Source organism: Pipistrellus hanaki (assembly GCF_964339955.1).
Source record: "Pipistrellus hanaki genome assembly, chromosome: 1".
NCBI lineage: Eukaryota > Metazoa > Chordata > Mammalia > Chiroptera > Vespertilionidae > Pipistrellus > Pipistrellus hanaki.
In genome coordinates, this window is record NC_140503.1 from 138713920 (window position 1) to 138737965 (window position 24046).

The 24046-nt window shown below is 38.7% G+C and overlaps 1 protein-coding gene across 1 annotated transcript; it reads right to left on the reverse strand.

Annotated features, from left to right (window-relative positions):
* Window positions 1–4297: 4297 nt before the first annotated feature.
* On the reverse strand, window positions 4298–23633 carry FAM241A (family with sequence similarity 241 member A). The gene is made up of 2 exons (XM_084902505.1): window positions 23324–23633; window positions 4298–5453 (listed from the first exon to the last, which is right to left on the reverse strand). The coding sequence occupies exons 1-2, from the start codon at window positions 23504–23506 to the stop codon at window positions 5208–5210; spliced, it is 429 nt and encodes a 142-aa protein (XP_084758631.1). The 5' UTR covers window positions 23507–23633; the 3' UTR covers window positions 4298–5207.
* Between the last annotated feature and the right edge of the window lie 413 nt (window positions 23634–24046).

The window sequence follows — 24046 nt, forward strand, 5'->3', positions numbered from 1 at the left end:
AAGCACACTGGAGAGTTCTCAGTAAGAAGTGGGAACTAAAGCCGTGGAGCGGTGATGCTGTCCAAGGCAATGTGTAGTGATGAGAGAATAGGCTGGTGGAAGAAACCCTAAGGAACTCCAAAGCTAAGGAGAGAAATAGGAACTCTCAGTCCAGCAATAATTTTGAAACCATCATTTGTACATTATTTTATATTCTCCTTGGCCAATTCTATCACCAGAAGTACTAACAGCTATGAAAGTTTTGATTTTTGCCCTTCTTTTACCTTGCAAAGCCATAAATTGGCAATGAAAACATTTTTAAAAAAATTTTTTTTATTTTATTGATTTTTTACAGAGAGGAAGGGAGAGAGATAGAGAGCTAGAAATGTCGATGAGAGAGAAACATCGACCAGTTGCCTCTTGCACACCCCCTACTGGGGATGTGCCCGCAACCAAGGTACATGCCCTTGACCGGAATTGAACCTGGGACCTTTCAATCCGCAGACCGACCCTCTACCACTGAGCCAAACCGGTTTCGGCAGGCAATGAAAACATTTAAAATTAATCTACAAGCCAAACAAACATCCCTTGGTTGCTCAATACCTAGCTTTGGCTATGCTGAACCTTCTCCTTTACAACAAACCTTTACTCATGCAGCAATCTGCCCTCCATCCATTCTGGGACCGTTTCTTAGTTCCTGAGAATCTTTAATGGATTTGCAGCTCAGTGACAGCTAGGAGAGATTTTTCTCTGTTCAAAACATCTGGTCAAATATGTCTGTCAAGAGATGACCCAGGTCCACAATTTTCACATGGAAAAGGTCCAAATACATCTTTGGATGGGCCCAGGGGATTTGCCTCAATATAGTTCCTTTTATATTGTGGGAGTAGAAATGGGAATGTGGCCTCCAGAGTAGCTAATCACTGGTGTGCGGATATATGTTAAACAATTGGCTAGCCAGGAAAAAAGAGCCCTGGTTTGTTGTGTTTGCCAATTTTTAAAGTATAAACTCCACCATCTCCACCACCAGCAATCAGTCACTGAAAACAGAGTAGGGGGAAATGGACACAGTTAACTTTTGCAAGCCAGTGTGAGCTAGCTCAGCACATTACTGGACCCAGAATGATCTGACTGGTGGCCAGCAATGGAAAATTACCTTGTATATACTAGGTATACCAGTTAATAATGTGGATTTTTTTAAATAGATGGAGTTACACATATGTTTATATATATGCGATGTGATATATATGCTATTTTGTTGTATTGATAGCTTCAAAACTTCAAATTTTCTGAAGGTGTTAACATCATAGATATTTTTACACTTAAAAATGTTGAATTTCGTGCCAAAAGGAAGTTTTAATTCATTATTTTGAGGAAAAAGTTATCATATTCTTTGGGAAGCTTATGGTGAATGTGTTTCATTTCAAGATACTTGGGAACGCTGGTTTAAATGCTTTGGAAGTGATGATTTCAATGTGAAAGACAAAAAACGTCCAGCTCAACTGAAAAAGTTTGAAGACCAACAATTACAAGCATTATTGGATGAAGATGCAATGGATTCAAAAACAACTTGCAGAAAGATTAAACATTGTCAGCAATTTCCAATAGTTTTCAAGCAATTGGAAAGATTTTAAAGGAAGAAAAATGGGTGCCACATCAATTGAATAAAAGACAAATGAAAAACTGAAGTCATCAGTAAAATACTGGTTCAACGGCACCAAAGAAAGCCTTCTTTGCATTGAATTGTGACTGGTGATGAAAAGTGGATTTATTTTGAGAATCCCAAATGCACAAAATCATGGGTTGATCCAAGTCAACCATCAACATCGACTGCAAGGCCAAATTGCTTTGGAAAGAAGATAATGCTCTGCGTTTGGTGGGATCAGGAAGGTGTGGGAGTATTATGAGCTTCTAAATCAGGTGAAACAATTAATACTGATCGTTACCAACAACAAATAATCAATTTGAATCACACTTTGATCGTGAAATGACCAGAATGTGCCAGAAGACATGGCAAAGTAATTTTGCTTCATGATGATGCACCATCACACACTTCAAAACCAGTTGAAGACACGTTAAAAGATCTTGCCTGGGAAGTATTAACCCACCCGCCATATTCACCAGACCTTGCTCCTTCAGATTACCACTCGTGGACCGATGGCACACCCGTTTTCTGAGCGGCACTTGAAAACATACGAAGAAGTGGAAAATTTGGTCTCTGAATGGTTTGTCTCAAAACAAGAAAAGTTCTATTGGGATGGTATCCTCAAAGTACCTGACAGATGGGGGAAATGTGTAGCTAGCGATGGACAATACTTTGAATAAAGCACTTCTGATGTTTCTCTTGAAATTATTGTGTTTTCTTTAATTACAAAAATCTGTATTAACTGATACACCTAGTAACAGTTTAAGACATGAAAGGAATAATTCTAATACTGAACTTTTATTCTAATGAAAATTGATTCATTGACCTATATTCAGTTTATTTGTAGATCTTTTGCCTTTGAATTGAAAGCTGGTGGTATGAGTAATGAATCAATAACTTAGCATTTGTCAACTTATACATATATTTTATAAGTTTCTAAAATTGATTTGTATATGAAATAGAAACTGTTGAGAATCATTGTCAATCTACTTCTTTATACCATGAATCAAAGAAATGACTGGTTTCTTTTCATTTTGGGGTATCAGGATATTTTGCATTCTAATATATTTCATAAAAGAAAATATTTTATTTCCATCAAATAAGCAAAGTTTGCCTTTTCCCTATTAAAGCAAACACTTTAATGGTATACTGATGTAATGAATAATATATGCAGAAAAAATAGCAGCAAAATATCTAATTTCTTTATATAATTTAATACATACACTATTAACACATTGTGCAGAAACAGTATTGTTAGTATATTAAATAATTACTATTAAAACTTAACTTTTAAAATAGTTTCAACATCAGGCACTGGTGGAACCAGAGTTGTTATTATGTATACTATGTCTTTTTCACATTCCAAAGGGAAATTAAAATTCCTGGTAGCATAATAAAGAAGAAGGAATTCTCATCATTTGCAGCAACCTGGATGGAATTGGAGAGCATCATGCTGAGTGAAATAAGCCAATCAACGAAAGAGAAACACCACATGACCTCACACATCGGTGGATGATAAAGATCTTTATAAACTGATGAACCAAGAGACAGATATAGAGAAAGTAAAGCAACAGGCAGACTGTCAAATTACAGTGGGGAGGGTAGGGATATCAGGGGGAGATAATAGATCAACCGAAGGACTTGTATAAATGCATATAAGTACAACCAATGGACATAAAACTATGGGGAGGGAGGGGATGTGTGGGAGGGAGGGAGGGGGGCAATAAAAAAAAAAATCAAGAAAATATGTAAAAAATAAATAAATAAATAAATAAATAAATTAAAAAAAAAAAAAAAAAAAAAATTCCTGGTAGCATAGAGAAGAACGCATTTTTTAATATTTAATGCAGGTATAAAAAATTTCATGGCTTCTATTAATAACTTCACAATTTCACTGTGCACAAATGAAGACAGCTTTTCAAATAATTTACACTTTGCAGAGTTTATAAAAGTGACCATAAAAATACTGCAAGCCCAATAAAAACACAATGGTATAGTATAAAGTCTATTTTCAAAGTCAAACTTTAAAAGGCCTATATTTATACAAATGTACAATATGTTTTAGTACCTTATGACTGGTATTTTTGTTCAGGATTATCTGATTTAAAAAATCTAACTTGAATATTTTTCATTAATTTTCTGCTTCAGAATAGAAAACACCGAGAACTTATAGAATAAATTCAAAAAACAGGATTGGGCAAGAACTTCACCAAGTGGGCTAGTAAACACTTTACATGCTTTAGTTATTGCCCTGCCAAAGATAAAAATGCCCAAATGTTCCATTTTTCTCTTATTTAACTTGAATTTTTAGGTAATCATCTTAACTACCTTTCCTTTGTATATATAGAAACTCTTTGAGACAAAAGTGTACAAATTTTAGGTTCTCTGACAAAAATCCAAAATGTTACTAAGCCATTTTTCATTTTCAAAGTGTATTTAAATAAATGCTTATTTCAATATAAAATCTCAAAATGCTGAATGAAGACCCATTAATAATTCTACTTTAACCTTAGAGGAATATTATTACAATTGGCTGTTAAATTCCATTGAAGCATTTGTTTTTTATTCTGTAATATTATAATTTATAATACATATATCAAAGAAATGAACTTACCTCCCTCTCAAAACAATAGTTAAGTATTTCAGCTTTAATACAAATCAAATTTTGGAGGGGGGAAAAGTAATTCATTCCAAGATAAATTGATTTTTAAAGTCTTAGAGTAATTTTTATAAAAGAACTATAAAATACAAATTTTGAAAAACAACACTGCAAATGTCTCTCATAGGAAAAAAATATACAACATGTTAGAAAATATAGCATTACTATGGGGTACAACTAACTATGGATCTGGCTTATGAGACTTTAAAAACTCACAAAAGGTAATTAGCACCAAAATTATCTAAAACTCCAAATGATATACTGAAGTGATTCTAGGCCCACATGTTTCCTTATAAAAAAGTTATATTTAACTTGGGAAGTTTCCCAAGCAATAATAAATATATTATTGTCAATCTGTGGAAGATGTGCTAAATTTACTGATTTTCATCAAAACTTTAAGGTAGTGTATAGTAATTATCATATACAATGGTTTGGGCCGAGCAGGGATAATAAAAGTCCAAATTATTTCCCAAATAATATGGGGTTATTTGGTGGGAGTGAGTGGGGAGAAATTGCCCAGGTACAACTTATTTTTAGCGTATTGTTTCATCATTTTTCTCCTAAAACATTTTACTGGAGCTCTTTATAAGATTTACATTGCCCAATTTGAACTGCATATCCTGTTATTTTCCCTTCTTACTTGGTGGTGTTATTTAAGATTTGGCATGGAAATAGAGATATTTAAAAATGGGCACAGATTATAGTATTAACACAAGAATTTTGAATAAGCTACAAGATGTATATTGAACCCTGTTATAATCAAGAGTTGAATTTTATTTTAAACAATATCCACTTATAATTATAAAACAGCACACAATTTGAAAGAAGGCAAGCTTTTTGGCTTTCATGTAGTGAAATATATAACTTCACTAATTATATATATATGGCTACCAAATGTCAATCAACAGCTCATTCAGCCATATTTTAATGTTGTACATAAATAATGACAAGGCAAAGAACAGCAACTAGTCCAAAGGCTTGCAGGCCAAGGAACCACAGCATAGCCCAGAAGAAAATGATGATCACTGGTTCCACAATCCGTTCTCCAAGGTACATCCTCGTAAAGCCCATGTTGATGAGGTTTTTGTTCAGCTCACCAAAAAGTGTTCCCATCTTTTTGTAGTCATCTCCAACAGGATCGCCAGCGTGGTTCTGTGATTCTTCACAATCCTTTAAAGACAAGCAGACAAAACAAAACATAAACATGAAAATGAGAAATAGGTGAAGGTTTTTAAGAATAAAGGCTACCTCATAATTCTTCCAAAGTACTGGAAGTAAGAATTATACTTCTGATGATCATTCAATAAATACTTGGAATGTTCCTTTGATTGACATATAGAACTGTGTCTGTGTTCACCTTTCAAGAATGTAGAAAGCACTGATTTATTTTCTGTGAAAATCAGTATTGACTGGACTTTCAACTACCAGAACACTGATTCACAAGATGAAGGAAGGACCTGATTAATTTCCATTAATTCTCTAGTTTCCTGGAATTGCACAAAGACAGCTAGCTGCTTACATGAAGAGCCATGTTTGTACTGTTCTTATCAGTGGCCATGATTTCAGAACAACCCTTTCCCAGCAATCTTCTTTTTTGAGGCAGGGCCCTGGATTTGTAAGTAAGCTTTTTTTTAGTGTGTTCCTTTGACACTGATACTTTAAGGAAGCTAGCCTCCGATAACTGGAGCATGTCTTGCTGCTACTATAGAGCAATCCTTAGTCATTACTGCTATGATCTTTCAGCCTTTGCCTCAGCTAAGGAAACTTTGGCATAGGCCCTTGCATGGTTCCCTGTCTTAATTCTACAAATGTCTTAAATGCCTCTTATTAATCTCATAGAGAAATACATAGTTTACAAACTGAAATAATTTTGTACAATAAGCCCAAAAGTTCACTTAGAAGTCAAGTCTGTTCCTAGAAAATGTCCATTTGTACCCAATTATACATGACAAGAGAAAAATTCTGAAATACCCCAAAATTAACAAGCTGCCTTCTTATCGACACTTGCAGATTTACCACTTTCACATTATGCAATGAATAATGATTCTTGAATTGTGTAAATCACCCAGAGCTAGTAAAAATTCAATGTTGTAGTAGGTCTGTGATTGCCAGGGGACTGAGTGGGATAGCTTCTATGTTTGCCCTTCAATCCATGTCATTAGAAGTTTCTCTCTGCTTGACTTTTTGCTAGTCTCCTTGTCTTCAAAGAAGCTGATACTTAACAGCTTAAGCCACTTAGTTCTTGTTCTTTAAGATCACAGTTGTGGTGAAAGGAACAGCCTGACTTGTGAGCAATAATCATTATGGATTTTCTACCATCCTAGTCTATAGTCACTTTTAATTTAGTTTTCAGGTCAATCACTGGACATGGCTTCTTACTGGCAACATTAGCAGTGGATTTTGTAGGATTAGGCCCCATGATGAACAAAACAACATGAGATTATATCAAGCACAAGAGAAAATGATGCATGCAAGAGATATAGCAAACACAAGATCTATAAGCTGCTGCTGGTGTAACACAGGCATACTATTTTTTTTATAAGTATAAAGAATACACTCTAAATGATATAAGTATAGTATAATCCTATATAATAAAGAGGCAATATGCAAATTGACCATCACTCCAACACACAAGATGGCTGCCCCCATGTGGACACAAAATGGCCAGCATGGGAGGGCAGTTGGGGGTGATCAGGCCTGCAGGGGAGGGCAATTGTAGGTTGGTCAGGCCTGCAGGGGAGGACAGTTGGGGGGAACCAGGCCTGTAGGAGAGGGCAGTTAGAAGCAATCAGGCTGGCAGGGGAGCAGTTAGGTGTCAATCAGGCTGGTAGGGGAGTAGTTAGGGGGTGATCAGGCTGGCAGAAGCAGTTAGGGGCAATCAGATAGGTGAGCAGTTGGGAGCCAACAGTCCTGGATTGTGAGAGGGATGTCCAACTGCCTGTTTGGGTTTGGGCGTAAATGGGCAGTCAGACATCCCTTGAGGGGTCCCAGATTGGAGAGGGTGCAGGCTAGGCTGAGGGACGCCCCTCTGCCCTGCACAAATTTTGTACACTGGGCCTCTAGTAAATATATAAACCTGTAACAGAAGTCTTATCATTATCAATTATTATATACTATACCTAATTGTATGTGCTTTACTTTTATACAACAGGCAGCGCAGTAAGTATATTTACACCAGCACTGCACCACTACATTGTTATGTCCATGATGCAAGTACATAATAGGAATTTTCAGCTCCATTATAATCCTACCAGAGGCCCAGGACATGATATTCATGCACAGGAGCAGGGTGTCCCTTAGCCCGGCCTGCACACTCTCCTATCAGGAACTCCTCAGACTCCTCCAACTGCCCTCCCCTGCCAGCCTTATTGTCCACACTGCTCTCCCCTGCCGGCCACCTTATGATGACGTGGGACGTCCATCTTATGATGACGTGGGTGGCCATCTTGTGATGACATGGCACGGCGCCACCTAGGCTTTTATTATACAGGATGGGACCACTACTGTATATGTGGTCTCTCATTGGCTGAGACTTTGATATGTGGTACATGACCATAGAATGTGCTCCAGTGATCATAGAAAGGTTGCTTTTATAAATACTATTTTTTGACTGACTATGATTATGGAGAGACAAACATTAAGGAGGAAGAACAATGACAGAAAAAATTTTAATCAGTTTCAGAGGGCTTTTAGACTGAAAAGTCTTCTCCCAAAAAATACTGGAACTTAATCCACTCTACCATCTCACTCAACCTCTCAAAAGAAAGACATTTCTTGAAAAAGATCTTGTTACTTTCATTTAAAAGGGCAGGAGTCTCACATTTGCAAAACACCAACAAGAGAGTTTCATTCTGTAATAAACAAATACATGGAATATATATTAAGAAAGAGATAAAATATTTTAAAAATTTCTGATTACTTATATATTTAGCCCTTTGGCTAAATTTTAGGTGAATGATACAGTGAGAAGGACAAGTTTTCTGCCTATTGTAATAGTCGGTAGTACATTATTCTCTCCTCCCAGCATGTTTGCACCTGCATTTTATCCAAGATGTGCTGTACGCTCCCCGAGGCAAGCCTGCTCAGTCCTGACTGGCTTGCCAGACTGACGGCTGCTTACTTCCAGGAAACCGCCCCCGGTTCTTAGTACGGGTTTCGTCCTCTCAGAGAACCACTGATCTTTGATTACTGAAAGCTCCAACTCTAAGAATTCAGTTCTTGACTCACATAACAGTCTGGCTTGCAAAGTAAACCCTTTAGTTAACTTAGTTCAATTCAATAAATAATAATTGAATGCATACCATGAGCAAGGTAAGTGCTGTGGGGAATGCAAAATAAATAACTCATACTCCCTGAGTTGCTTAATATATAGGAAAAGATACTAGTATGTACTCAAGTCACTATATTAAAACATGGCTGCACACTCCGTTACTAGTAAAAATCATCTGTACTTTTATACAAGATTCATAGTTTTATCTTCCTGAGCATTATTTCTCAGCTCAGGAAACCTTTCAGATTTCTATGGTCAACTGTCTACTCAGCATTTCCTCAGAGCTGTCTTACAGCAGTGGTTCTCAACCTTTTTAATGCTGCGACTCTTTAATACAGTTATATCATAATGTAAATATCTGTGCTTTCCGATGGTCTTAGGTGACCTTACTAGCGGTTTTCAACCTGTGGGTCAGGTTGAGAACCACAGGTTGAGAACCACTGCTGTGGTTGAGCGTCAACCCATGAACCACATGTGCAGGGCTAGACTTTCATTTTTTAAATCCAACTCTGGCCAAGAAAAACATTATTGGTGAAATATATTTAATCTCCTTAGAAAAAATATCCCTATAGTTTAAATTGATTCCCCCCACCGCCCCGTTTTTAAGTGAAATCCCCCAGACTATTCCATTTATTCAAATAAACTTATTAAACACACACATTCCAAGCATTTGCTCATCACAAAAACGCCATAAGGCAGATGTTATTATACTCTGGGGGTGAAGCAATTTCCCCAAATCAGTCATCCAGCCAGGATTTGAACTCAGGAATCTTCTGACTATAAATTCTGAGCTCTTTCCAATAAACTGCTCTTCAAACCCGTAAATCTCTTAGTGCAAAGGAAATGAACCAGGTATTAAAAAGAAAGCAATGTATTTCAACAAATTCCTTAGGAGGTGTGATACATAATAGATACTCCTTAAGAAATGTAAATGATGAAATTTGCTAACGGAAATAAGTCCATAATTCATTTTATTTTTTTCTCTCATCTTTCCACAAAGGTTTTGAATTTCCTTGCAGTAGGAACAAATAAATAAAATAGTAATAAAAAATAAACAACTGGAAGAGGGGATAGGTGAGAAAGAATTGAAAAACTTGACTGGGGAAAGATATGCTGCTAACAAAACTCCTAAGACTGAGCCTTCCATTTGGCTCTCCCTTCCTAGGGAGTCAAAGCAGAAGGAGAACACAGGCAAGTAAGCACTTCTCACTTCCTTTAGGCCTGTGCGGTTTCAGCTCAGCGAGCCTTTCATGACTGCCTTGTTTAAAATAACAATCCTACCCCATACCATACTCCCTATCTACCTTCCCTACTTTTATTCCCCCCCCCCCCCCCGCAAAAAAAAAAAAAAATAACCCATGGATGTTTGGCTCATTTATTCACTGTTTCTCTCTCTCCCTAGTACAGTGCAAGATTAATGAAGGGAGAAATTTGTGGCTGTTTCCGTTTGTGTCTTTGTGTTCCCGCTGCCTAGAGCAGTGCCTGGAAAACAGTATGAGCTCAATAGTTTTTTATATAAATTAAAGTTATTGGGGTGGCACTGTTTAGTAACATAAGATTTAAGTATGCAATTATATAATCATCTACATATTGCATTCTGTGCTCACCACTCCAAGTCTAGTCTCTCTCCATCACAGATATATTTGACTCCCTGTACTCTCTTCATCCTCCCCCAATCCTCTTAGCCCTCAATAACATTTTTCAGTGCATGAATGAGAAGCTATCAAGGGCATATGCATATGCTATACAAAAAGTAAGGAACAAATAATAAATACAGAAAATGTCTATAATACAATGACTATAATTAGTTGTTAAAGCAATTCAGATTCAATATAATACAAATGGAGAAAGAAAATACTTCAGCGTATGGCCAGATGGTTAGCACAAATGAATTCTAAAATTAATAACCAAGGATAGAATACACAAATACTGATTTCTAAATAGTTAATAATTTAAACTCCAAAGGGAAAATATTATCATCCAAATATGGCTGAATCATTATAGCCTTTTCATTATATTACTATTAAACTATGTATGCATCCATATTGAATAATGAAGAAATACTGTATTTTCTTTAAGTTTTCTTCATATATTTATTATCAATTGTTTTACACAGTTGGTCATGCTAAAATAGTTAATTCTCTCTGAAGAAATCACTTCATTCTCGACCTACTTTAAATTTAAAAGCTTAAACTAAATGTGCTTCTTCACTCCTGTGAAACTCTTGAATAGACGAAGTTGTCTCTGAAACCAATAACCATTCAACATATGAATAAAATATGCTAGAATGATATGAACAAGAAACTGGGATTTGTGTGCTAATGAAAAGCAGACATAGCTATGGAATCATTGGAGCAGCAATACTTTGTTTTTTGGTAGTTCTTTTAGTATCAGGTTAATTTTAGTCTATAACTCATCAGAAAGAACTTCAATAGAAATCAATCATTGTTTTTCACATACATATACATCACATACACATTGAACGTATATATACAATATTACCATGAAAGGAGATTAGAATAGAGTTAATATTTTCTAGTAGCATGAGACATTATAAAGTAAGAAATGGAGTACCCTCTAGCCACAAATTAATCTACTCTGTGTGGTGATTTTTATAAATTACCTTCTTCATTACTATAAAGAAATTAAGAATAAGCAAAAAATAAAAAATATGGGGTGTCTCATGAACAACAATGCATTGTTTAGAATATTATATAGCCTTCATGGCTTTTGAGTTATTTTGCAGGTCTGTAGAAAACTGACAGCAATGCAAAGTAATTCTTATCTATCCACATGTAAACAAATTCTGTCCCAGGAAAGGTTCCCTCCCCTGCCTATGGAAATAGCCAGTAAGTTTCATGTCCATGTGTTAAGTTCATTTCAACATATATTATCTCCATATGCTTTTTTGTTTGTTTGTTTCTTTGATTTTTTTCTTTGAATCAGATGTAACACTTGCTGGGACCTTCATTAATAATGAGTTAAATAAAATACTTAATGCATGTTCATTTTACATGTAATAAGAGCTATATAACATTACCTCTTTTTGCAAATAATCCTTTATAATCGCCATTATTAAAAATGGCTAATCTGCATTTTAACTTATTTAATTTCTGGGTTTCATTTATTATCTTCCTATATTCACTTCAAGAACAGTTAAAAACAAAACTGCAAATTTAGAGTAATTACATAGATTAATAACAGTATTCCACATCCTCTGTTCATTAGCATTTCACCTTCTTGATATCATGGTAGTTTCTAAATACAACATATCAAAGAACACAGTCCTCGCCTAACTGCTTACAAATGTCTCACAGGGTTCATCAGTTCAATGGCAACTAAAACCACTAGTTTCTTTGTTGTCGATTCTGATAATAGAAAATACTCCTGTTATATACAAAGTCAACTTTCTAATTTCTGTCATGATGATTTTTTGCCACATTGCTTCAGCAAAAACATCAATTGAGTTTTTACCAACAGTATCACTTTGGATAGACGTTCTTACAGGCTCTGTACTACCTCAAAGATACCAGATTAATTGTCTGGAGCATAATGTGATCTCTACTTTCATGAAGATTGTGGTTTAGTGTGAACCTGTGAAGGGGTGAATGAGAAGTGGCAGAGAATAAACACATTAACAAACAAATAATTTCAAATAGTGTGAGAGCTATAAGGAAAATAAAACAGAGTAGTGGAAGAGAGGAAGCTGGCGATCTGATGCGCTGCATAGGAAAAATATGGGGAAGAAGTCCTGAGACAGAACTGAGTTGGCTTGCCTTGCGCAGTGATTGTGACTGTGATCCACAATTAGATATATTTTATTTCTGGACCCATGTAAACTAAAGTTCCATGGCACGACACTCATTACCATTTGTGATACATTCAAACAAGTTCTATCCTCTTATGCTATCCACAATCTACTAAGTTGATTTCATGTCCCAACACTAGCTTGGTGGTTAAGAACTCAGGCTTTCAGCATGGGTTTAAATCTGAGCTCCACAATTTACTAGCTGTGATACTTTGAGTTATTTAACCTTGCTGTGCTATATAGTATTTACATTGTTAAAGTAGGGCAATACAGTATCTACTCATGAGGTTTGATATCTGATTTCCCTTCAGAAAGACTAAACCAATTTATACTTCTAACTTTAGTTTACTGTTTCTCTAAACTCCACACTATTCATCTTTTTAATCTTTAACAACTTCATAGGTGAAAAATCATTCCTAATAGTTTTAATTTGCTTTTTTTTTTTTCTTTTCTAGTGAGACTGACATGTTTTTCTGCTTATTGGACACTAAATGTAGTAAGTTTCATTTATAACACAATGTGCAAAAATATGCTAAGTAAAAACTTATAATTATATAAATCTTCACCTAACAACAGCATTATATATTATATAATTTATAACATGTTTACTATTAATTGAGAACTTGTTTGTCAATGCAAAGTTATAGTACCCATTTATACTATTTTCCATTAAACTACATAGAACCAATAAAGAAAAAGAACTTTTTGAGGAAATGGATAAAAAATTAATGAGAATATCAGCTAGTTCTTAAATTAGTCTTTGAAATTAGTATAAACCAAACAATATTAAAATTTGTATTTATTTCATTTTAACTAAAAGAATTTAATACTTTAAATCATAGTTGCAAATATAGACAAATGAAACAACCAAGTTTTCAAAAAGATACATATAATATCAGCCGTATCTATTAAAAGAGCTGCCTAGTGTAGTGGAAGAGTATGCCATCTATTTATATGAAAGCCTAAGTGACTGTCCGACGGTTCGCCTGACAGCTATGAGGCACAATGATCACCAGGGGCAGACGCTTCCAACAGTAGAGGAGGGAGCCTGATTCCCCGTGGAATTGGCTGTGGGTTAGGTTGCTGCTGGGGCACTGCCGGCCGAATCTGCTTCACCCGCACCCCGGACCCAGAAAGGAGGGAGGAGGGAGCCGATTCCCCGTGGAATTGGCTGTGGGTTGCTGCTGGGGGGAGAGCAGGAAGAGATTAAGTTGCGTGAATATGATTTGTCCCTCAAAGTATCTTATTGTACTATACTCACTCCTTTTTCTGTGATGGGACATGATCCAATGCCTATGTGATGAGATGAACTGAGGTGAATGACTTGGGCGCTGCGACAAAGTGTTAAGACTACGTAAAGGGAAACTTGAACACAAGCACTGTGATACCTTGACAGTGGATCTGATGTCCCAGATAGCTACTACATGCCTAATGGCAGGTAGTCTGTACAGTGTGGAGACACTGGTCAAAGGGGTGATTCATGTCCCGGGCAGAATCTTAGAGATATTTCATACTACTACTCACAACAATGTGCAATTTAAAACCTATGAATTGTTTATTTCTGAACTTTTCCATTTAATATTTTTGGACTGCACTTGACTGAAGATAACTGAAACCATGGATAAGGGGGAACTACTGTATGCTACCTAAAGATGGAATAGCTTATCTATTGAAAGTAGCCAAATCAAACATCTTTCCTGAAAAACAACTCTTCTCAATTCTCAACTTCTAGCAGTGACAAGAGCCTCTTTTGTATGTAATTACCTCTGAAAATCATGGGATAGGGAACTCTGATTGCAATCAGCCTGATGAAATTTGCCAGTCACGAAAAATCTAACTTAAATTCCCTGCCTCTGTAGATGATCTGCATGTATCTAAGTAAAATTTTGATCAAGAGAATAAAAAACAAAAATAAATTTATTTCACATTAACTAGAAAAGGGAAAAAATATGAAACACAGATGTTAAGAGAAAAATTATATCAAAGGTAGTATAGTAAAAAAATCACAAATGAAATTTAATTTTCTTAACTTGTGTTCACATATTAAGTATTAATAATTTTATCCTTCATTTTCCAAAAAGTTCAAAACATATTCACCATGATTTCTCTTTCCTCAAAATTTTGATAAACTATAGTTGTTGCCGTAAGAGACTAGCAACAACAAATAAAGCCAATCACTTCTTTCTATGCCAAAATAAGGCAAAGCTACCAATGAGGTTAAATGGAAAAAAACACTGGATATGGGGAAAGATTAGATCAGAGGAGAGAAAGTATCTTTTGTTTCAAGTTTATTAGAAATTCAATTTCTCTGTTCAAATAAAACTAATCCTGGATTGTCTTATCAATTCCCTTACACACACACACACACACACACTTAATTAACCAAAACATGACTACTTGGGACTCAATGTTTTTGAAGATATGTGGCTGCTACTGTAAGATAAGATTGTAACTACAGAGAAGACAGAAACTAAAGACACTGTGGCAAAGGCTTAAAGAAGACTTGAATAAGGATATAGAGTTTCTACTTGGGCCTCTTATGGCAAAGCTAATGTCATGGTACATTTAGCTTTCCCTTTAACACTGCTTTCACACTTACTTTGAATAAGAAATTAAAAATATATTGGACAGAGGGTGGGTATTCTTTTTCCTAGCAAGGATCAGTGACCTACAAAAAAAAAAAAAAAAAAAAAAAATCAACTGAAATTTTACACAAAAAGCAATGTAATGTAGGTTGGCAGGTTAATTTTTAATTTTTTAAAATCCTCACTTGAGGACATATTTTTATTTTTTAAATTGATTTTGAGAGAGAGAAACATCGATTGGTTGCCTCCTATATGAGCTCCAACCAGGATCAAACCTGCAACCTATATATGTGCTGGGTGTTGAACCCACAACCTGTTAGTGTCTGGGGTGATGCTCCAACCAACTGAGCCACCTGGCCAAGGCAGGTTAAATTTTTTTAGATAAATATAAAATACCATATAATTTTTAGATTAAGAAATCTTAACGTGTTTTTCAGTAAATAAATATTCATTCTTGAAATCTGAAAATTACATATATTAAAATTATGGACAAAAAAGGGGCTCAATGGAAAACAATCTCACAGGGTGATCTCATCAAAAATTCCTACCTGGGAAGGTCATGGTGGGTAGTCATGCCCTAGGCATATAACTTCTTTATTTTTGCCGAAAGCAAGCCCTGTCCAGTTTTTGTGCATCTAGGTTATCACACCTTTGGAATACCCACTTTCAGACCCCTCCTTCTAAAGCAATGGCCACCCAAAGAGAGAACCTGCAATCCAATCCATGTGTGAACACACTCAAGAGTGTAGCTAGTCTGTAATTTAATCCCCTCCTTTCTTCCACCTTCATGTTTTACATTTCCTCCTTAATCTCAAATTTATAAAAGAAATCGCAAACTTCTTCTCAGAAGCATTTTTTTTTTTCCCTGTTAAGATCTTGCTTCTAGGTATATTCTGTTTGGCTCAAATAAGTTACTATAAAAATTCTCTACCAGTTTAGATAGTCTTACATCACAAAATTCAGTACTATCATGTTTTTGGTTGACAGGAATAAGAAGGGAACCAGGGGATAAGATGAGGGTGAAATACCATACTTTTCTGTGTATAAGATGCCCCCATGTATAAGACGCCCCCTACTTTTCCAACCCCAAATTAAGAAATCAATATTTTAAACATTTTTCTGGTTTTCCTCTTAAGGCCTTCTTCTTTTTGGCATTGTAAGGAGTTGTTCTTTCTGTTTTCTGCTGATCATATACTAAGGGGGAGGAGGTCCAAATTGTCTCTCTGCAGCTCTACTTCCATGCTCTTTTGCATAGCTGATTACATTCAGTTTGAATTTTGCGGAGTAAGACATTTGTCATCAGTATTTAGCTTTTTATTTTTTGACAGCTTTATGGCTCAGAACACTTGGATCCCTGTTGCATCTGCGCACTCTCCACCTCCACCTCCACCTCCACCTCCACCTCCACCTCCACCTCCAATTACGGCATCAGATGAAGTCAGTAACAATAAGGCGGAAGGAAGCCTGTTTGACAAGGTATGGGCAGCTACACACCAGCACTGCTCCTTCGTCAGCTGACTTCTGTGTATAAGATGCTCCTTGATTTTCAGTCTAATGATTTTAGCGTCTTATACATGGAAAAATACGGTAGGTATCTAATATTCATTGCTGGCATTTTGTATACAAAATGTCACTGAATTTGCATAAGAACTTTAAGAAGTAAGGAGCATTATACCTATTACAATGATAAGATTGAGTCAATAAGGCAGTGATTTTCAACTGGTATGACACAAGAATTTTTAAAATATGCAATACCAGACTATTTAGCCAGGGGCACTGATCTCTTTTCCTTTTGATTGTCAAATAAAAAAAAATGACAGAAGCCAACACAATAGCTGTCTGGTGTGAATGAATCAAATTCATACCTATTTTTTTTGACAGATGGGCCAAAAAAAACTTTTTGGTTGCAAAATTTTAGTAATTAGTTTACATGTGCCATGAGATGGAAAAGATTGAAAATTACTGCTCAAAGGGATTAAGTAATTAGTACGACAAAGCTAATAAAATAGTCAAGTCAGGATTCAAACTTGAAATTGTCATACTCTATAACCCTTTTCATTGTCCCACAATTTCCAGTTTTTCAGAGGAGAGGATGTAGTGGAGAGAAGAAGATGTATGGAGAAAAAGAGAAAGTGGCTGAGAAGAAAAAAAGACAAAGAGAGAATGAGACACTCAATAGAGAGAGATAAAAAGGAGATGAGCAGCAAAAAAGGGACAGAAAAAGATTTGAGACAGAGAGCAAAATAGAGAAAGTTGCATGTGAGGAGCTGCTAGAAGAAGGAATGCGAAAAAAGATCAGTTGGTAGACTACCTCTTTGGAATGTAGGCTTCAAGAAAATACACAGTTTTTACATATGCACTGGAATATCTATTAGCAGAGTAATTAGTCTTGACAAGTGAAAGCACTATAACCCTAGTACACTTTGAACAGGGTTCTCAACTTTGGCATTATTATCATTTTGAGCTAGATAATGCTTTGTTGAAGGGAATGTTGTGTGCATTATAGGATGTTTAGCAGTATCCCTAGACCCTACCTATTAGATGCCAGTGCCACCCCGGCAGTCTTAACAATTAAAACCGCTTCAGACATTGCCAAATGTCCCCTATGAGCTACACTGCCCCAGTTAAGAACCACGGATATAATGATTAAAAAAATGAACAAAAAATGCCTACCATATGCAAAATTACTCTAGTAATTGGACATCCTTGAGAACAATATGAGATTAAGTTTAGGGCCAAATTCATCTAAACTCATAGCTCTTGTTACAGTATTGCTTGCAAGCTGCATTAAAAGGAAGTGTGAACTACACATTTTAAGGAAGAGCAGGATTTGTCAGTGACTGTTTACCCATCGTGTAGGAGAGCTCTTTCTATATATGAAAAAACACTGTCTTTGAAAATTGGAGACCTTCATTCTGGTCTGCTTTAGTACTACTTAGTTGTAGAACCTAGAACAAGTCTATAATATATCTCTACTTCTATCTCTACTACCTCTATCTCTGCCTCTACCTCTGTCTCTGTATCTGTATCACTTATATCTATATATCTTTACTGATAGTACAATGAACACAGTGGATTGTCTTGCATGTCCTTTACTCCCTTGCATGCCCTTTACTCACTAAGTGTGGTCCATGGGCATATAGAGCATCACCATCACTTGGGAGCTTGTTAGGGGCTGCTGTAAGCATTTTACATATATTATTATCTCATGTAATTCTCCCAACAATCCTAATGTTCATACAACTATGAGTCTCTTCATATAGATGAAGAAATTGAAGTCTGAAAAATTAACTTGCTTAAATATCTATGAGCCAGCATTGATCTGAGAGTTCCAGGCATTGTAAAAAGCAAAAAAGAAAAACAAAAACAAAAACACAAAAACAAAACAACAACAACAAAAAAAGCAACCCCCCCCCAAAAAAAAAAAACAACCAGAAATGAAGCATTACTATTTGAAAGGAAGCAAAATCAACCTTGTTTATACACTAGATGATTATATACCTAAAAGATGCAAAAATTAAAATTAATAAAATAATTCATAAAGGTAGCTAATTAAAAACTATATGAGAACCAATAGCTAGAAACCAGGAGCAAAATCATCATGTGGGGGGAAAAAATCCCTTTCATAATACCAACAAAAATGTAAACATTTAATACAGACTTTGTTATTCATAATTATTTTAAAGGATTAGAAAACCAGGGAGAAAGTGGATTATTCAATGATTGGGGGAAAAAATAGACTATTAGCTCCACACCTCATTTTATACATTTATCATTCTAAAATGATTATAGTAAAAAAAATACCCACATAAACACACACACCAGAGAAAGAGAGAGAGAAAATTAGTGGATATTTAACTAACTGTAGAATTAAAAAGAATGCTCTAAACAAACATATATGTAGACTAGAGGCCTGGTGCATAAAATTCATGCACAAGGGGGGAGGGTGTGCCTCAGCCTGGCCTGCACCCTCTCCAATCTGGGACCCCTCCAGGGATGTCCGACTGCTGGTTTAGGCCTGATACCTGCAGGACTGGCCCCCCCCCCAATTATCCTCCTCTGCCGGCTTGATATCACCTCCAATTGCCCTCCCCTGCTGGCCTGATCACCCCTAACCCCCTGCCAGCCTGTTCTCGCCCAAAACTGCCTTTGCCTCAGCCCCCAACACTATGGCTTTGTCCAGAAGGAAGTTGGACGTCCAGAAGATGGCCAGTTGACCAGGTCTAATTAGCATATTACCCTTTTATTAGTATAGATACCTTGTATATATATGGAGAGTATTGTGTTTATATGTGAATGTGGGTGATTTGTACGAAATTACAAAAAAATTCCTTTAGCTAATAAAAGTGTATAGGATTTCTAAATACAAATCATCATAAAGTTATCAAGTAAACAGCAAGCAGGAAAAATATTTATAATCAACGTGAGATAAGGGATAAATATAATGCTAAAAGGAAAATGGTCAAAGACTATTATCGGTGTGGCTCAGTGGTTGAGCACTGACCTATATAACAAGAGTTGACTGGTTTGATTCCCATTCAGCACACATGCCCAGGTTGTGCGCTCTGTCCTGGGGAGGTGGGGGAGGTGGGAGATGGGAGCGGGTGAATTGGGAGGAGAATATGTGGGAGGGTGTGTGAGAGGGCATGTGGGAGGCGGATGATCAGTGTTTTCATCAGTGCTTTTCTCTCTCTCTCTTCCTCTGTCTCTAAAATCAATAAAAAACATATAAAAAAGGAAATACAAATGTGTGTACACACACACAGGGATGGGCAAAAGTAGGTTTACAGTTGTGAGTTGTCTTATTATTTATTACTATATTATTGTTTTTGTATTTGTTTTTTCTGTATAAACTGTAATTGTACTTATGCCCATCCCTGTGCATGGTTTAGAAAATCTCTGCAGCAATGTCTTACAACAGTAAAATAATTTTAGTAAATTGGCAAAGATTAATTTATAAATTATCCTGTTCTTTGCTGGCATGCATGGCTTTCAATCAGCACTCAAATATGGCAATGATAGAAGTATACGTTGCTGTAACCTTTCTTGAATGCAGTGTTTTAGGATGTTCTGAGTGGCTTCGGAGTTTGACTCATTGACTTAGTCCTTCCACTTCTAGGAATCTATTCCGAAGTATAACTGAAGATTTACACGCAGACTTGCATGAAAGCAACCTATCTAAGGGCAGAAGAACCTTAGTTTTCTCTCAGATGGAGTGGCATCTTATGACAAAATGTAAAAAAACCGAGGCTGACAATATCTCAGTTATCAAAGCACCTATATTAATAACAACATTTCAGTATTACATGAAGTAAACACCAAAATACATAGGCACTTTGATCTGGTGTCATAACAACAATGAGCGGAAGATGGACTGCGTAATCAAACCTGATGCAAGGGCCTTCCAGGTTGAGGGAAGGGTCTGAGCCTTTCAGAAAAAAGAGGAAAGAAAAATCAGCGAGGGAAGGGATGTATGTAGAGGAGCCTTCAGCCTGGGGAAGAAGCCCACTTCGTCAGCTTATCAGATAAGAGCAAAATTCTGTGAAGGGGCTGACAAAAACCACTGAAGAGCTGGCGGAGCAACAGGCAGGTGCCTTCCGGAGCCTTTGTGGCACCGCGCGCCCTCGCACAACCCTGACCCAGATAGAAAGAAGCTGCCGCCGCTGCTGCTCCTGCTGCTGCTCCCGCTGCTGCCACCACTGCAGTCAGTGCTCTCCCAGTGTCCCCGGGCCGCAAAGACTCTGGGATGCCAAGTGACTGAGTTAAGCAGAAAGGACAGGAAGAAAACAGTCTCTGCCTCATTTCCAGCTAATTAGTTGTGGTTCTGTTTCTGTTTCTACCATTGTTGCTATGGAAAAGTTCACTTAAGTTCGAAAGAACTAGTTTACAAACCAAGTTTTCAAAGATATTCCATTAGTAATGTAAAGTCAGTGTGTCCTTAAAACAAACACACACATATCATCTCCCTAAGGAGAAGCTAAATAAAACAACTCCCTAGAGTATGTTTTATAGTTGTTAATTTCATTTCTCTGTCCCTCAAATATCTTCATATCTGTAGCTATCTCTATCATTAATGCAGGGCAGGGCATACAAAATTTTAAATTTCATTTATAGGAGCTGACATAAAGCTAGAAAATAAGCCTTTGTAATAATATTACCAAAAAATGATTTATCACAAAAGCTTGCTCCTTGCACCAATGGGTTGGGTTAAACCAAGTTTGTTGTTCATTTTTGACTTCTTGGTAAGAAATTCTTCTTTGGTGCTGATAGAGGAGGAAATGCATATCTCAGGCATTCTTTTCAATTACTATGTATGTAGGCTTAGAGTACATAAATCAATCCTGTGATAAAAATAAAAGTAACATTTTCAAAGGAGTACAGGAAAATGAATTTCCATGACATGCAACAAAAGAAGCAGGTATGCAAAGTGATATATGTTTTCTAGAAAATGTTTCATTCTTTCTTTTGTTTCATTCTTTTTCTTTGTACCATAAGCAGCTCTGGCAAGACCAGAGCAACTGATAATGTGATATCCACAAAGCTTACATCAAGTATTTTATTTTTTATTGATTTCAGAGAGAGGAAGGGAGAGGGAGAGAAAGATAGAAACATCAATGATGAGAGATAATCACTGATCGGCTACCCCCTACTGGGGATCAAGCCAGCAACCCAGGCATGGGCCTGACCCAGGATCAAACAGTGACCTCCTGGTTCACGCTCAATCACCGAGCCACACCGGCTGGCCTACATGAAGTATTTTACATGCTCTCTTACAACCATTTGAAAATTTACTTGGGGGACCTCAGCTCAAATGCACCACAAACCCCTACTTCCCCCACTCCCCCTCCTCTGCCTTCCTGTGGCCCTTTTCTTCACTTCTCCAGTTCAACAACTAAGGTAAGGGGAAACTAAGCCCTTTAGCTACTGAGTTACGGTGCAAGTAATGGGGAAAACTACCAGGGAGAGACCCAGGACGATCTGGCTATCAATGTTTTGCTTTAGTCACCATCTCTTATCTATATATATATATAAAAGCCTACCGTATTTTCCAGCATATAAGACCGGGCGTGTAAGACGATCCCCCTAATTTTACAGTTAAAACATAGGTTTAGGCCTATATTCGCTGTATAAGACTACCCCCCACTTCCGAGGCAACACCAGTTCTTTTTTTAATAGACCGCCTCTCCGACTCTGGCCAATCTGAGCAGGCTTTTTTTCGTTTCAAAAGTTGTCTTATACGCTGGAAAATACGGTAAGTGACTGTTAGGACCAGACAACCGAATGACCGGCCAGTAGCTATGACGCACACTAACCACCAGGGGGAAGACAATGCACAAGCTGCTCCCACAACCGATCTCCTGGGGCTGGCCAACTTCCCAATCAGGGCAGCAAGCTGACTGGCCCCAATCGGCCCCATCGCTGGCCAGGCCGAGGGACCCCACCCGTGCACGAATTCATGCACCGGGCCTCGAGTATTGTCCTAAAGATGAAAACTTAGCCTTCCACATGGCGAGCAAGCCTACACACTAAGACACATTCTGTGTGTGCCACGCACTGTAATGTCTGTTTCCTAAGTAAAATATTGACGCACTAGAAGTTATACGTAATCTCTTAAGTGTATTTAATGATACTGGAGTTTGCGAAACGTTAGGAAAAGCGCAGGTGGAGAAGGAAAATGAGGGCAGACAGGTGTGGATTCTCCCAGCAGTGCAGGCTGCAGGAAAGGCAAATGATGATTTGGATTCCCGTTCCTTAATGCGATTCTGAAGGCTGGCTTATTTCTCATGTTTTTGAACGTCTAATTGTATTTGCTGGTGACAATTCACCCCGCATATGTAATTCAATTTCTTTGATGAAGTTCCTGGCCTAATGTTGAACATATCCCAATTGAATGTGTCTTAGTGTTTAGGCTTGCTCGCCATGTGCTATATAATGCCTTTGGTACCCCCATGGGAAGCAAATTTCCCAATTCTTTTACTTTTAAGGCGAAGTTTAGCTCTTGTGTTCACATGAAGGTCTTGCTCTGGGAAAGTCCCCGCCAAGAACGTGAGTGATACCGCTCCTGCGGCCTCTGACAGCGGCGGAGGGAGCCCGCCCACACCTCCCGGGCCAGGTGTGCACCTCGCGCCCGATGAGGGGGGGTGGGGTAAGGGGGTGCGGCCCTGGAACCCGCGTCGGGCCGCCCGCACCAGGTCGGAAAAGCAGGGTTTCCGAGGCGGCTTCGGGGCAGTGAGCGCCGAGGACACCCCCACGGAGCCCGCAGCCCAGGGCCCTGCGGACCTGCCCCACCAGGCCTGGCCCCCGCGCCGGTCCGTCCAACCGCCCTTCCGGGCCACGCCCTCCGGGGGGGGCGCTCGGAACCGGCCCGCCCGCTCACCTGCCCGCGCTCCTCCTGCGGCCGCCGCCCGCCCCGCCGCGGGCTCGCCCCGGGCTGCGCCTCGGTCCCCGCCGCCGCCGCCGGCCCGGCCAGCGCGTCTCCGTCCTCGCCGCGCGCCCCGCCGCCGCCGCCGCCGCAGTCGCTGTCGCCCCCGCCTCCGAGGAGCTGCCGGGCCGAGCACATCCCGCCGCCGGGGCGGCCGCCCGAGGGGCCAGGCGGCCAAGCGCGAGGTGGCGCCGCTACCCGAGGGGACCCGCCGGCACCCGGAGCGCTGGCCGCTGACAGCCGTCTCCCCCAGCGCCGCCGGCCGAGCGGGAGCAGCAGCTCTGTCCCCGCCCCACCCCGCCTTCCCGGCCCGGCCCTGCTTTCCCCGCCCCTCCTGCCCCGCCCCGCCCCTCCTGCTTCATCCCCGCCCCGCCCCTCCCGCCCCGCCACGCCCCACCCCTGCTTCACCGCCCGCCCCGCCCCCGGCCGCCTGGCGGAGCTCCGGGGGCGTGGCCACACGGGGGCGGGGTCCACGGGGCGAGTGGGAGAGCAGAGCGAGGGTGCACGTTTTGGCAGGAGAGCGGCTGTCTACGTTAGAAGACTGTGTGTGAGAGTGTGTGTAAGAGACTGAGATCGTGTGTGTGTGTGTGTGTGTGTGTGTGTGTGTGTGTGTGTGTGTGAGAGAGAGAGAGAGAGAAACAGTCACAATCCAGTGGGGTCCCCTGTTCTTGCCTGACA